Raw genomic sequence first — 15758 nt, 5'->3', positions numbered from 1 at the left:
GGGGGGGGGGGGCGGAATCCCTCTCTTCCGTACAATTACGAGTCGGATTCCCTTTGATAGATACTAGATACTTAGATACTTTAGCAGGGTAAACGCAGGGAACACGACGACTAACCCGCCGATGGCTTGTGTCTCATGCGTACGAATCCCTCGATGGCTGCAGGAAGGCAGACTTCAACATGCAAACTGGAGATGGCGCGTTTCTCTTTTATAGGGCCTCCCGAGACAAGTCAAAACATGAACAATAGGACGTTACGCATGTCGGTCGGGGAGGAATGCTGGAGACACGCTGTCCTCGTTGAGGTGTGCAAACCAGGCAATTACGGCCCTACGTCAGTTCTCTCCTGAGCGTACAGAACAACAGGTGAGGCCGAGCGTGTCGTTTCTGCACCGCCGGGCCCTCGATGGGAACCGCTTTGACGGCATCATCATTTGTCTGAGCAACAGCTTTTCACACTTATCTTAAATTGTCGCCCTCGTAACGTTCCCGGGCGTCTGATCTGACATGCGAGAACATAATTTGCGTCCTAGCGGTGATGTCACGTGGCTACTTTTAGAATTCCGAGAAGACGTAGTGAAAACCAATGCGTCCGAAAAGGTCGATCATGGCTGATTGCCTCCAGTAGCCACTGCTCATGTGTGGGGTGATTCCAGGGATTTGTTTGTTGGTGTGTCTCTCTCTCTCTCTTGCATGAGAATGTGCGAGGGGGGGTTAATCCGAGTCGTGTATATAGGTGTGTGTACGGTGTGTGCGGAATGGAGTAAACAAGGTTTGCATGTAAAAAAGCTGTCGCACGCATTAGTTGCCCTTTTTGACCTTTGTAATTTCTGCTCCCGGCCAGGGCTGTGCGTCCGGGCATGAGCCACCCTCAGACAGCTGCGGTGGTGGAAGTTGGTCGGGGCCCATTGCAGGATAATAAACGACTGAATAGGTGGGCTGATTGTATTGATCATACGCTCTAGAAACCTATAAGCCAGGTGTGGGTATATCCTGTGCAGCAATAATACTTTGTCAGATTATATTCCTGACCCTTCGTCCTCACTGCACTGACACAACACCTCCATCACCTCTTTATATATGTATTTCAACATATAAAATAATTTTGTTTACGTTCAATAAATTTTTTTTTATGTCTTCTTATATTATTCCAGGTATAGTTGCTTTGTCTTCTTTGTGTCTATGTCTGACCCTTTGCCCTCACTGACTGACACAACACCTCTTTATATGTATTTCAACTTAATTGTTTTAAAACAAATGTTTTACTTTCAATATAATTTTTTTTATGTCTTCTTATATTGTTCTAGGTATAGTTGTTTTGTCTTCTTTGTGTCTATGTCTGACCATTTGTCCTCACGGACACAACACGTCCATCACCCCTTTATATGTATTTCAACATGTTTCATCGTTAATTTTTTTTCCCCCCTTTCAATATATATTTTTTTTATTTCTTATGTTATTCTAGATGCATTATATACCGTGCTCTGCATAAAATGGTAACAGGCAAAAATAAGGAATCGCTTTTGCCCCAAGATTTTCACTCAATCCAGTGTAATTTAACAACCATTGCGTGCGTGCGTGTGTGTGACAGAGTGTTTTGAGGTCAACCATCAATCCACAGTTCCAAAAGCTGGAAGTTGCATTTTAAGTAGCCACAACAAACCGGCCCTGCCTGAGAGGAACTGCATCAACGGCAGTATCACTAAAACCTGAAGCAGCGAGGCTCAGAGGATGACGTGTGTGACTAGTCTCAACGGTCGGTCAACACTCCACTCCTCCATGTAAATGACACTGATAAGCACATAAAACGCAATCGTTCGTGCCCTGCAACCGCATAGGCTTCTGCTTCCTCCGACCACCTTTTGTCTCCCCCCCTCTCTCTCTCTCTCTCTCTCTCTCTCTCTCTCTCTCTCTCTCTCTCTCTCTCTCTCTCTCTCTCTCTCCAAGTCCGCCCCTGACCGGGTTAGCGAGCAGTGATTGGCTGTGGAGAGAGCCAGAGAGAGTCCTCGCAACAGCTGCGGAGCTGCCTTCGCTCCACTCGCCGCCACAGGAGGAACTACGGAACTCAATCCAACCCAACGGTAGAGAGGAGAGAGCGAGAGGGTGATGGGGGAAAAGAGCGAGAGGAGCGAGTGACAAACGACCCCTTTGTCACGTACTAACCCCCCCTCCCCGGTTAAAGCGGACTAGCGGGCAGACCCATCCAGACGCCGATCTCCCCGGACTTTAGGGACATACCCCCCCGATGTGCGCAGCACGGAGATCCTGCCGCGACGGAGAGCCGAGGAGGACGGGAGGCGAACAGTGGGTTTTCATTATAAACAGGTAGGGGGCCTGTTCCAGCTCGTCTGTGTGTGAGAGAGAGAGAGAAGTGTGGATATACGAGTGTTTCTATTCAATAGATGTCGTCCGGAGGTGGGGGGGGGGGGGGGGGGGGGGCTGCTGCGCTATAATAAACCCCCGGCCAGGCGCCCAGTAGCCCGGTCTGTGAGGGAGGAGGGCACCGCACCGCTCGGTGGAGAGAAGGCTGCTTCCTCCTCGGAGAGAGAGAGAGAGAGGACGCACAACTCGACCGTTTATTAAATGTCGTTATCGGATTCAGTACGCTGTAAGTAATTCGGAGGTGGGGCTGTTTTGAAACAACGATGCAGTATTATTATTATTATTATTATGGGGAAATTCACCGGGGACTCCATCGTCTTTTGTCGCTGCGCCGCAGTCCCTGCTCTGTGTGTGTTTCTGCGTGAGTGTGTGTGTGTTTCTGTGAGTGTGTGTGTTTCTGCGTGAGTGTGTTTCTGTGAGTGTGTGTCACTTTAACTCCGCCTGTACGTGCAGCACACTGGCCGGGCTGCAGCGCGGTGTAAACGGCACGTAGCCCCGGCTGAGAGCCCCGCGGTGGATCAGCCTCCGTCGATCCGAAATAGTCCCGAGAGAGAGAGGGGCACGTTTTGTTGCAGTTTGACAATGATTTTTTTTTAAACAATAACTGTATTTATATAACACCTTTCATACAGGAATAGTTACCATACAGTTGACAGAATAAAAGCAAAGTGCAAACATACGAATAATAGGCATACAATAGACCGGATACAAGTGATGCTAGTTCAACATGTCTCAACAAATGCGCATGTTTGTATTCATTAATGATTTGTGTGCCATTATTACTATCAAATGTAATGATTGTGAAATATTACTATAATGAGTTGTATGTGTATGAATCAAGCATCCTTGACTCCCCCAGGGGGACAACGATGGAAATAAGTCTTGGCTTTTCGTTTCTATCCCTGACAAAGCAAAATACTCATGTGATCTGTATATTATGTTTGTTGTCTAAATAAATACCTACCTACCTACCGAAGCAGTAAAATAGATCTCATTTACAGTATGAATGAATGAAAACTTTATTTAACAGATTGCAGAATGGGTACAATACAGTACAGCTCAATACATACAATTGTTAAGGGGATGCAGACCAGAGAAAGACTTTCGTCTTGTTTACATCAGGGTCCCCCATTTACAATTCTAAATAATGGTAAATAATCATGCATTTAAATAGTATCCATATTTTAAAAGGCCACGGTGAAGATATACTTTACAAATACTTAGTGAGCTTGCCTCCCTATTAATCTATCGGTTGTGTTCCACTGCTTTAGTGCATAGATGTATTATTATTATTATTATTATAACTAGCAGCGGCTGCACCCCCACTCTCCTGGCTATTGTTGGGAACCTTTAGCGCGACGGTTGTTGTAGACGCGGCTATACAACGAGGGGATTAAAATGGGAAACAACGGGTCTACATTTACGAGCACCCCCCCTCGAAATATTTAACAAATGAATACCAGCCCAGACGAAAGCTCTCCGTGGGAGTTGCTGTGTAAGAAGGGCGAGACTTTATTGAAAAAAAGTCTTTACTTTCCGTTTCAATGCGGGCTATATACAGACCGAGCCTTTTCCAGGAAAGGAAAGCTGTTTGAGTTTCCATGTTGTCCCAACAGCAGCACCGGCGGCAGCCTCGTGGGGATGGATGAGTAACTAGTTGGCTATCCATTATAGACCACCACCGCTACACTTCCGGTATTTTGAGCTCATGGGAGAGAGTGGGGTGACTGTTGTAGCTACGGCTATCCCCTCACGAGCTCCATGTGACGCGGAAGTGCAAGGGGTTGTAGCGCTACGCGGCTATCCCCTCACGAGCTCCATGTAACGCGGAAGTGCAGTGGTTGAATGGGTGCACCCTGGACTTAGTTTCGAAACGTAACCCCAGGTAATGTGGGTTATTTATTGGTGTGTATTTAAGTATCCCCCCTCTCTCTTTCTCTTCCAGGACTGTCAGGTTTTAGGGGTGACCAGGCGACCATGGATACAACTTTGCATATCCTACAGAAGCCGGTAGACTCCAGCAGCGGCGTGCCTCCGGGACTCGCTCTGGACATGAGCTTAAACATGGACGATGACCGGGAGGATTTCACGGAGCAGCCGGTAGTCGGTCTACCGGACAAGATTCCCCTGGTGAAGCCCTTTTTCAAAAAGAAACACGGACAGAGGAAGAAATGCCTACACCGGGCTCTGGGGGGCCTATTTTAACCACTTTACTGAGCACGGACGCTCTAGTGACCGGCGACGGGGTGTTTGTTCCCCGCAGCCAGCCGGGCAGGACGGCGGGCAGCCTGTGCGCAGCGGCGGCGGTGAAGCAGGCGTGTATCGGCCAGGTGTGTCTGAAGGACTCGGGGGCCGCGGCGGTCCAGGTCCTGATGGCGGGCTGCGACACAGACGCGGACATGGCAGATACCACCGCGGAGCTGGACGAGACGGAGCGACGGGGGAGAGACCGAAGCTCACCGGGATGGACATCCAGCGCGTCCTCCCTATGGATTCTAGTAGCGCCAAGCACCGCTTCCAACTGAAGCCTTCCCCTAGGGCGCACGACATGGGGCCGGTGGTCGTGCCGACCATGACAGTGGCACCCCCGCCCGGGGTACCCCTTTAGTAGCGGCCCCACCTCCCCACCAGGACATCAAAACCAGTGACCTCTTCATCTCCGAGCTTCGCGGGGTCTAATTGCCTTCCATCAAAGACTCCATGCGCCCCCTGCTCTCTCCCGGCCCCCGCAGCACGACAAAGGAGTGCTATTTCAGGATAAAAGCGAGGAGGCCTCCCTGGACCTTGTCTTCGAGCTGCTCACCCAGCTCCAGTATCACACGCACCAGCGGAGTCGGTGTCCATCTGTGTGGATTTCCTGCAGGGTCTGTGTGTGTACGGCAGCGACTGTGCCCACCACCACACCGTGCTGCCGTTCCACTGGCAGATCCGCCGGAGCGGCATGCAGACCTGGCAGAGCATAGCAGACGACTCACAGGAGCAGCTGGAGAGGCTGTTCTGCAACCCGGACAATGAGCAAGTCAGGCTCAAGTTTCAGTGAGTATTGCATTTTAGCCCTGCTGTACTAGAGCATTATGGGTTTTCTGTGAGTGTTGCTTTTCTTTGAGCCTACGTTTGTCCACTATAGGCCTACTGTATAGCCTCATGGGTTTCTGTGAGTATTGCATTATATAGGCCTACTGTATAGTCTACTACTGTATAGCCTTATGGGTTTCTATGAGCATTGTATTTCATAGGGCCTGTACTGTATAGTGTTATGGGTTTCTATGAGCATTGTATTTCATAGGGCCTGTACTGTATAGTGTTATGGGTTTCTATGAGCATTGTATTTCATAGGGCCTGTACTGTAGTGTATAGTGTTATGGGTTTCTATGAGTATTGTATTCATAGGGCCTGTACTGTAGTGTATAGTGTTATGGGTTTCTATGAGTATTGTATTTCATAGGGCCTGTACTGTAGTGTATAGTGTTATGGGTTTCTATGAGTATGTATTTCATAGGGCCTACTACTGTATAGCGTTATTATGGGTTTCTATGAGTATTGCATTTCATAGGGCCTATAGTATAGGTCTACTGTAGAGTTATGGGTTTCTAATACTATGAGTATTGTATTTCATAGGGCCTATACTAGTATAGGTCTACTGTATAGTCGTCTATGCCAGGAGCCAACATGGTCATGGCTTGTTGGTTTTCTTCTGTTGGGTCCTCCTCACACTAGTAGTTATGTTTATGACGTGTTTTAATGAGCTGGAGAGAGGGGGGGGGGTCACATATTTAGCTTGAAAAGTAAAAACAAAACAAACCGATGCTGTATATCAGCTACTTCTGTTTTGGACAGTATGAACTTCAGGTTCCAGCATTGGATGTGCACTGTAATACTGTATACTGCAGTGCACGGCACGCTATAGTGTTTACTCTACTGCTGGTTTGGGGAGTAGCCCTGCTGTGTACCGACTAGTCCTACTGCATAGATAACCTCTGGCTAACCTCCGAGTGACTATCACCATGCACTGCCGGTCACACCGGGTTTCGGTTTGGTGATTAGGTTGCCGTCACGTTACGCCGGTACCGCTGCTTGTAGTTTGGCGACCGTAGACTTCTGTCACTAGTATGATGTGAGGTTCCTCTAAAGCCTTGCCCTCTCGGTGACACGCCGTACGAAAGGCTTTGAAATTATTTTGAGACAGAAGTGTCATCAAGCAGGTTTTTAAAGGAAGTTGAGGAGCGGGACGACATCTTTGCGCATGTGTGTTGTTGTTTCATAGTCTCAGTGCACATCTGTCTGGATTTCTGTGCGTGTTGTTTTCTATTTTCAGTATGGGTATTGCATTCAATAGGCCTACTGTGTATAGTCTACTATAGGCCTACGGTATAGCCTTATGGGTTTCTATGAGTATTGTATTTTATAGGGCCTATAGTATACACCTACTGTATAGAGTTATGGGTTTCTATGAGTATTGTATTTTATAGGGCTATATAGAGTATAGGTCTACTGTATAAAGTTATGGGTTTCTATGAGTATTGTATTTTATAGGGCCTATAGTATACACCTACTGTATAGCCTATAGCTCTGTCTGGATTCCCGTGCGTGTTGTTTTCAGTGTAGACTACACTATAATTACATGTGGGCCCATGCATGAAAGCTGTGAAAGTCGACCCCCCCTGCCTTGGTGTGTGCGTGTGTCTGTGTGTAGTGTACGTCGACCTGCGACCCGTGGAATCAACTGCCGAGTTGTTGGTTTTAGCCCCCCCTTTATGTTGATGATGGTTGTATTTCTCTCCTGATGTAATAGTCTAGTCTGAACGAGTCGAAACGCACGCGAGATCCCCCCCCCCCCCCCCCCCCCCCCCCCCCCCCCCGCTCAGATCCACTGCACCTGTGTAGACTGACTAGCACTGCGGCTCACAGAGCTGTTCACACGGACGCCTTCTTCCCGCAGACAGAGATAAACTGCGCTCCCTCTCTCACACACGCACTCTGTCGTGCCCTTTAGACTCACTAGCATACAAAGCATGCATTGGTCTTGCCGAGCTGTAGCTCATAAACACATTCTCACGCACACAGAAACGCACAGCCTCTCTCACGCACAACGACACAATTATACCGCTGTCACTCATGCATCGTTCATGGGTTATTGAGGACACTGGGTGGACTTGTGGTTGAACTTGTGTGTATAATATATGTATGTAATGTATGTGTGTGTGTGTATAGATATGCCATGATGTAAGTACGTAATGTGTGTATGTGTACAGTGTTTCCCACAGGATTTTGTGAGACTGGTGGGTGAACCTCGGACCCTCTAGGGGGGTCCGGGGGCATGCTCCCCTGATTTTTATTTTTTTTACATTTTAAAGTTAAATACATCAATCTGGTGCACCTTGAGAGCAAAATAAAGATGCTAGATCTATGATGAACTTTGTGCTCAAAACAGAAAAATCTACTAGAACATACATTTGAGCCATCAAAGAAATGAAGCAGAAGTGGTGACCTGTGTTGATGTTTATTTCTTTAGAAAATGAAAAGATATATACTGGATTACTATTACGACTACTACCACTGCCAATACTACTGATACATCCCTATAGGCAAACTTTATATACAAAAACAAATTTATGGGGGTGTAACGCGGATACGTACTGTACCTCGCCAAGTTGGACCTCCGGTACAGTACGGGCTGTGCACCGTACGATTACAACGGTATGGTCAACCTTTTTTTGCTGAACTTAAATCCCCCCGGCCCCACGTAATTTATCAACAACACTGCGGTCTGCTGTGAGCATTATAAAACAAACGTGTGTTTAACCGACCGTGAATTAAAGTGTCAATGCTGTTTGTCATTTTAACAGCAGATACTTTCTTAAATGCCATCCTCCCGAGAGAGGGGTGTTGACGGGGAGCTTGCTGGTGTTATTTAGCATTGAACAGCTAACCGAAAGCTAGCATTAACTAACATTAAAGGTTTAGCCATAACGTTACCTTGGCTAACGTTGGGGCTATTCATAATCCAGCAATAATGGCTGCAGACCTGCAATCAAAGTACAGCAAGTTGGCAAAGGAGTATTCCAACGTAAATCACATTTTCACCAGTAACGTTAGTCTTTCCATCTCTCGGTAGCTCCTGCTAGCTAACCTAGCTCACGTTAGTCGTCGTCACTAAACCACCTCGCGTACAGAATTAATGACATGTTGCGGACAGCCATATCGGTGACAATGTTTAGCTTTTAGTGCCAAATGATAAGAGTCTGAGGCGGAGTCTCAAAAGACAATGTTGAATATTTATTGTGCAAAAATCATTCACAACAGATCCTCTATGCTACATCAACGGAGCCTTGTAGACCGAGTAGGGTATATCTGCAGAGCCACTGGGTAGCGAGTGCAACACCGTGTAATGTCCGTGTGGGGATCATTGGAGTAGGGTATATCTGCAGTGCTGCAGCCCCATACTCATTGTATAGATTTGTATTAGTATCATTAATCAATCATCTGTTGTTGAATAAATACCATTACTTTCTAGTTATTACTAAAAAACAGTATATATAAAACAGTAGCTGTATAAAAAAAAAGTATAATTTATATATTAAAAAAAATCGATATCGAATATCGAAATAAAAAAAAATCGATTTTTTTTTTTTTTTTTTTTTTTTTTTTGCAACAGGGCAGTTTTAAAACCAGAGACAGTGGACAGACTTGTCTTTCTTGCCTGCAACTTAAAGTAATGGCTTTGCTTGTCCAAATGACAATACTGACCAAATTCAGATTTCTTTTTCTCTTGTCCATTTATTTTGTTTGCTTTCTAATTTAAAATACATTTTGAAACCGTCTGTACACAGTAGGCTATGTGTGCTAGCAGAACTAGACTCCAGTCACGAGTCACAGTGCACATGTGCGGTGGTTTGTCCACCAAAAAAGCGCCAAAAGATCGAAAACTGAGCCAGAACTGTTCAACTCCTCTGGAGCCACAGCCAGCAGAGAAGCCGGTTTACTTTAGCTTTTAAACCAGCTGCAGCCTGAGAACTGGAGTGTGAGGGGATGTAACACTAAAGATGGCGGCAATGACAAAGAATTGCTGCAAAATAAACATACATCTGTTGTTAAAAAAAAAAAAAAAAAAAAAATGTTTTTTTTTTTTTTTTTTTTTTTTTTTTTTATACTTATAACAATTCGATAATTATCGATATCGAGAAATAAAATAAAATTATCATATCGTTATCGCGATATGATTTTTTTCCATATCGCCCAGCCCTAATGTAGGCTATGTAATGTGTGTGTATGTAGGTAGACTATGTAGTGTATTTGTGTGTGCATGTGTGTGTGTATGTTTATGTAGGTAGACTGTATGTATATGTTGTGTAATAGAATAGATTCAAATGTATCTGTCATTATACAGCACAAGTGCAGTTAGTACAACAAAAAGATAGTTTGGCATCCAACCAGAGTGCAAATGTAAAAGTAAAGTGGAATAGTAATATACAATGTATATATGATTAAACTGGGTATAAAATATATAAATTGGTACTGAGTCTAGTGCTAATCAGATGTATAAGTACAGCGTTGTAATATAATATGTACAGTGATACAGGTATACAGACAATATGGTAGTAGTCATCATAATTATGGGCCAGCAGTGTAACTAGTAAGAGTAGGTAAGGGATATGCACTAGATATAGTACTATCTCTATGTAAGGGGATTATGTGCCGGTGTGGGTTTGTGTTTGCATGTAGGCTGTGTGTGTGCATATGCGTGACGTGTGTATCGTTGATTCAGGGTTTCAACTGAAACTTCATGCAAAGTGCACTGCAGAGCACATTACAAACAGGATACGCACCTGTCTGCGACAACCCACATTCTCTTGGAAGTCATTTGAATGTTATTCACTCTTAGATTCAGCCAATATACCAGCCGCCTTAGTTCAGCTGTTATCTGCCTGAAATAATTGTAATAACTATATAATGTAATGAATCTTGTTATTTCATAATGTTTGGTGATGCTCATGTTGATGGAGTATCAGAATGTACTTAAAACAAGTACACAGCGTGTCATAGTTGTGATATCAAGAGGTGTACTTCAACATCTTCTAGCCTTCACCGGTGGCGGAAAGCAACTATGTATTCTTACTCGAGTACAAATGGTAAATGGTGCATTTATATAGCGATTTTATCCAAAGCTCTTTACAATTGGTTCCTCGTCATTTTACCCACTCATTCACACATTCACACACCGACGGCGAAGGCTTTACCAGAGTACTATTCTATCTGGGTATTGTGAGGAGCTCTCTACCTGCTCTCTTTCCACCCTGAGGAGCTCTCTGCCAGGATGCCATAGGTTCCCATTGTATTCTGAAACCAATAATTACAGCTAGCAAAAACACAGTATGTCCAGCTTTGAATATCATAATGTACTCTTAGTCTTACTCATGGTATATATATTCAGATTTAAATTCTTTATTGCCTATATTTATTGTAACATATAATATAACCGATACAGACCCTCATCTGCACCTTTTGTTTACACAGTTTATTGTTTATTTTTCTCATTTTAAAATTGAGATCTAATTGTATTGCCTATATTTAAGTCCCCTCCCCTGTCCTGCTATGCTGCCCGAATTTCCCCGAGGGGACCAATAAAGGAATATCTTATCTTATTACCATGAAAAACAGGGGCATTGTAGTTCATTATAAAATGTACTTCAAAAGGCAACAAGCTCTATGGATCTATGGGTGTACTGTAGTGAACAGAACAGCACAGTCCCACGAGTGATGTGCACCGTTACACCCGAGTCCAGAGAAAAGCACAACGCCTGTGTTGATTGAAGCATTGAATAATGCCGATCACAGCAACAGTATGGCTATGTGGCTTGTTTTTAACACTTTTTTTTAATAAAAAAATTACAATTGAGTTTTATGAGTTCTGGAAAGGAGCTACATCTGTTATTGGCTGGACGGATACATACTTGTAAGGGGGAGAAAATGCAATCGTAGGTTTCGGTCTTTTGTAGGCCATGCCAACGTTTAAAACGACACCGGCCTCGTCCTTTTAACCCGTTTTCAATGTGTGCATGCATAATGCTTTAGGCCACTTAGAATGTGAATAAAATCTAAAGGCGATAACAAGTTCCCTGTGGTCTGCTTTCTGACTGGCCTGTGGCATTATCTCCCCAGGTAGCTGCTTGTGTGGCATAATGTACCAAGCTATCGCAGTGTATCTGAAAGATAACATCTTTGAGCAGAGTAGTAACGCGCACGTAGCCAACACAAGGCCCGTTCCAGGCCTAAACCTTTTTCTACCTACTTTTCTTCACACGATAACCTCTTAACACATTGGTCGCCAAAATCGCTTTTCAGCTTTATTGCCCGCCATGCGTTGACCGCCAAGATCGCTGTACAGCGTTTTTGAGATCAATATTTCATTTTTTCGCCATGGCATTCATAATTCATCCACCCAACCTCCGATGCCCTAGCGGGACCCTAGATGGGACTGCAACGGCTCAATACCGCCGCCTGGTGGATGGTAAAAAAAAAATTATTGCAGGCTTGGCGATTTTTAATTGCGTCATTTCAAATCGCGATATCGATTAAAAATCTATTAATCGTTCAGCCCTAGTCCCATGATATTCCATCTGTAAACAAAACAAAAACCAAGGGTTATTCCCTAGTTACCCCATTGTACTCCACAAGTGCAGTGGAGGGTTTGGGTTATCTTAGCCAGTACCATTTTGGAACATTTACATCCAAGTCATTTAGGTCAACCAAGTTATTAAAATACCCAGATTTACTCAAATCTTGAGTCTGATGAATCCTCTTCGTCAAATCCCCCCCCCCCCCCTCAGTTCTACACCTACCCTCAATCTCAAACCCAAAACCCAATCAGCCCAAGTTATTTATTATTTTGTCGAGTTACTTACTTACATTTTTAGCTATTGCGGATCCGGTATAATTTCTTTTTCATACCGTCATACTCTGCTGACATAATACCCCGGTATACGGTATATGACGGTATGACTTTCATTTTTACCAGCGGGGGGGGGGGGGGGCGGAGCTAACAATATGCTCGTTATCACCATACATAACGCATTGAAACACGTTGACATTAGGGCCGTTCTTTCAACCTAAAAGTGCACTTTCTTCAACCTCGAACCTAAATTAAAGTAAACAAATCACGGAACGATGGCCAGTTAGCCAGCACCAGCCTAGTACTACCAACGTTGGCTCCCGGAACGATGGCCAGTTAGCCCGCACCAGCCTAGTACTACTAACGTTAGCTCCCGGAACGATAGCCAGTTAGCCCGCACCAGCCTAGTACTACCAACGTTAGCTCCCGGAACGATGGCCAGTTAGCCCGCACCAGCCTAGTACTACTAACGTTAGCTCCCGAAACGATGGCCAGTTAGCCCGCACCAGCCTAGTACTACCAACGTTAGCTCCCGGAACGATGGCCAGTTAGCCCGCACCAGCCTAGTACTACCAACGTTAGCTCCCGGAACGATGGCCAGTTAGCCCGCACCAGCCTAGTACTACCAACGTTAGCTCCCGGAACGATGGCCAGTTAGCCCGCACCAGCCTAGTACTACCAACGTTAGCTCCCGGAACGATGGCCAGTTAGCCCGCACCAGCCTAGTACTACCAACGTTAGCTCCCGGAACAATGGCCAGTTAGCCCGCACCAGCCTAGTACTACCAACGTTAGCTCCCGGAACGATGGCCAGTTAGCCCGCACCAGCCTAGTACTACCAACGTTAGCTCCCGGAGCGATGGCCAGTTAGCCCGCACCAGCCTAGTACTACCAACGTTAGCTCCCAGAACGATGGCCAGTTAGCCCGCACCAGCCTAGTACTAGTAACGTTAGCTCCCGGAACGATGGCCAGTTAGCCAGCACCAGCCTAGTACTAGTAACGTTAGCTCCCAGAACGATGGCCAGTTAGCCCGCACCAGCCTAGTACTAGTAACGTTAGCTCCCAGAACGATGGCCAGTTAGCCCGCACCAGCCTAGTACTAGTAACGTTAGCTCCCAGAACGATGGCCAGTTAGCCAGCACCAGCCTAGTACTAGTAACGTTAGCTCCCAGAACGATGGCCAGTTAGCCCGCACCAGCCTAGTACTAGTAACGTTAGCCCCCAGAACGATGGCCAGTTAGCCCACACCAGCCAGGTATCAACGCTAGCTCACAGAACGATAGCCACGTAACCCTCTGCTGGCGCGTGCTGTGCACTACAATCAACTCTGTCAGTGTAATAGCAGTCTGTGACGTCACGGTATTGAGAATCATACCGGTGGGATTTCGAAATATCCTGGTATACCGTAATACCGTCATACCGCCCAATCCATACTGGTTTCTTCACTGCAAAATCTGTACACATTCTTCATCTTAAGAATTTGCCTTTTCCCCCCACTCAAATAATGACCTGAAAAACATTTGATAAGGGATCTAAAAAGATTTGGATTCAATTAGTGGATTCAACGCTGGATGGAGATTTGATTAAATGCTTTTCAAACCCCAGGATAGGAACACTCTGAACTGGGGCTGGGCGATATGGCCTAAATATGATATCACGATATTTTCTGACCTTTCGGCGATACACGATACGCATCACGATGTTTTTCTTTTTTTCCCCAAAAAATTCATTATGAGGCTTACCAAGACAGTATTTGAGTTTGCAAGCTAACATTAAAGACAAAATAAAATACCCATGCATTTAGCATTTTTATATTATATATTAGATTTAGATTATTGGATTATTAGATTATATATTGCACATATTTAGCAATGAGATATTATATGATTTAGATATGAAATATGATGAATTGAAAATGGGGGACCCTGATGTAAACAAGACGAAAGTCTTTCTCTGGTCTGCATCCTCCAGTCCACTGTTGACTGTTGTTGTATTGAGCTGTACTGTATTGTACCCATGCTGCAATCTGTTAATAACGTTTTCATTCTTTCAGACGGCAAACAGAATCATTTTGATTGACAGTCGCGTCTGCCAATTACGTCACACCGCTTGCACCCGCTCTGCTGTTCTTAGCACCAATCGGCAAGCGCGTATTCATTTTTTACTTCCGCCATTGGAGAGCTCAATGACAACAACAATGGCAGCGGTAGCTCGCCGCGGCCGACGTTTAGCTTTTAGGTCCGCAGAATGACTAAACGACTGGAGCAGGGGAGGAAACTAACTTTTTGGCTTACCAGCCAACTGGCGAGTATCTGATTTTTTTTACCAGCCAAACAGATTTTTTACCAGACAAAAAAAATCGCTAATTGTGATAATTACTTCTTTGTATGTCTTCGTCTAAATAGATTTTCAATCATAGTAAAATAATCACACCGTGTCTCTACTCTTTAAAATATGTATTAGCATAAAACATTAATCTCTACTCTTCACAATATTAGCATAAAACATATTAACATGAAAGAGGTATCTATTCTGGACTGGGTTGGGCTGAACTGGGCAGTGAAAGATGCTGGGTTGGACTGGGTTGGGCAGTGAAAGAAAAAAACCGAAGTATGTTGTGAAGTGTATAGATAGATGTGAAATATATAGATGTAGCAGTAGTCTATCTGTATGTCATATGTTATGATGAATTGAAAATGCCGTACTGTATTGTACCCATTCTGCAATCTGTTAATAAAGTTTTCAATCAATCAAGTTAACTTTGAACCTCGGTTGTCAAGCCTCGTCAATGTTGTGTATGCATCTGGGTAGGCACACTGTGCCTTTAAGACAGCACGGTGGTCTTACGACAGTACCGTCAAGTGTTGTGATAACGTCAGTTGGGTTGGTGTGCTGTTGTACACAGTGCACTGGTTGAGCTTAGCTAGCCCCTTTCGTGACTGCGATGTGCAAGCCAGGGGCTTTTGATCATGAAATAAAATGTCTAACCTTACGTCGTAGTCCGGTGCTTTTTTGGAAACATTATAGTCATAACAGATACACCTAGCTGGCTGCTTTGAGCACACGGGGCTAACGTTAGCTAGCAAGCAGCTATCGCTAAAACTAGAAGCTAACCACTGTATACATTTCCAGTAGACTAACATTACACCTCTGTGATTTAAATGTGTCCTTAGTAACTTATACTCGAGGGTTGTACTAGGGTTGGATGCAGTTCCCCGTTGGTCAGTCTGTCTGTTTTCCATCTTCTGCTGTGTTTAACGTTATCCGTTTGAGAGTGCTCCTGATGGCTAGCCTAGTAACGCAGGACTTTTATCATTATATGTCCGCGGGTTGGCCAGTACTGCGCAAACTTTTATTAAACATTATATGTCCGCGGGTGGTCTTGTGCAGTGCTCTCGTGGCACTGTCAACTAAAGCGAGCACTCAGAAGACGCGCACCGTTTGCCAGTGCAGTGATTGCAGAATGTTGTTTTTTTTGTATACTCGCCA

The 15758-nt window shown here is 44.9% G+C and overlaps 1 protein-coding gene across 1 annotated transcript in view; it reads left to right on the top strand.

Moving 5' to 3' along the window:
• Positions 1–2093: 2093 nt before the first annotated feature.
• Positions 2094–15758, top strand: part of tiparp (TCDD-inducible poly(ADP-ribose) polymerase) — a gene marked incomplete at its 3' end in the record, with an annotated part of 52979 nt that continues 39314 nt past the window's right edge. Inside the window, 8 exon segments of the mRNA XM_084317531.1 lie at positions 2094–2323; positions 4326–4568; positions 4571–4819; positions 4822–4959; positions 4962–5043; positions 5045–5077; positions 5079–5206; positions 5209–5416. Of these exon segments, the coding sequence (XP_084173657.1) occupies positions 4358–4568; positions 4571–4819; positions 4822–4959; positions 4962–5043; positions 5045–5077; positions 5079–5206; positions 5209–5416 (1049 nt within the window). The 5' untranslated portion in view covers positions 2094–2323; positions 4326–4357.

Source organism: Notolepis coatsorum (assembly GCF_963971535.1).
Source record: "Notolepis coatsorum genome assembly, chromosome: 1".
Taxonomy (NCBI): Eukaryota; Metazoa; Chordata; class Actinopteri; order Aulopiformes; family Paralepididae; genus Notolepis; species Notolepis coatsorum.
The sequence above is the reverse complement of the archived record's forward strand: the minus strand, read 5'-3'. Positions and strand labels throughout refer to the sequence as shown.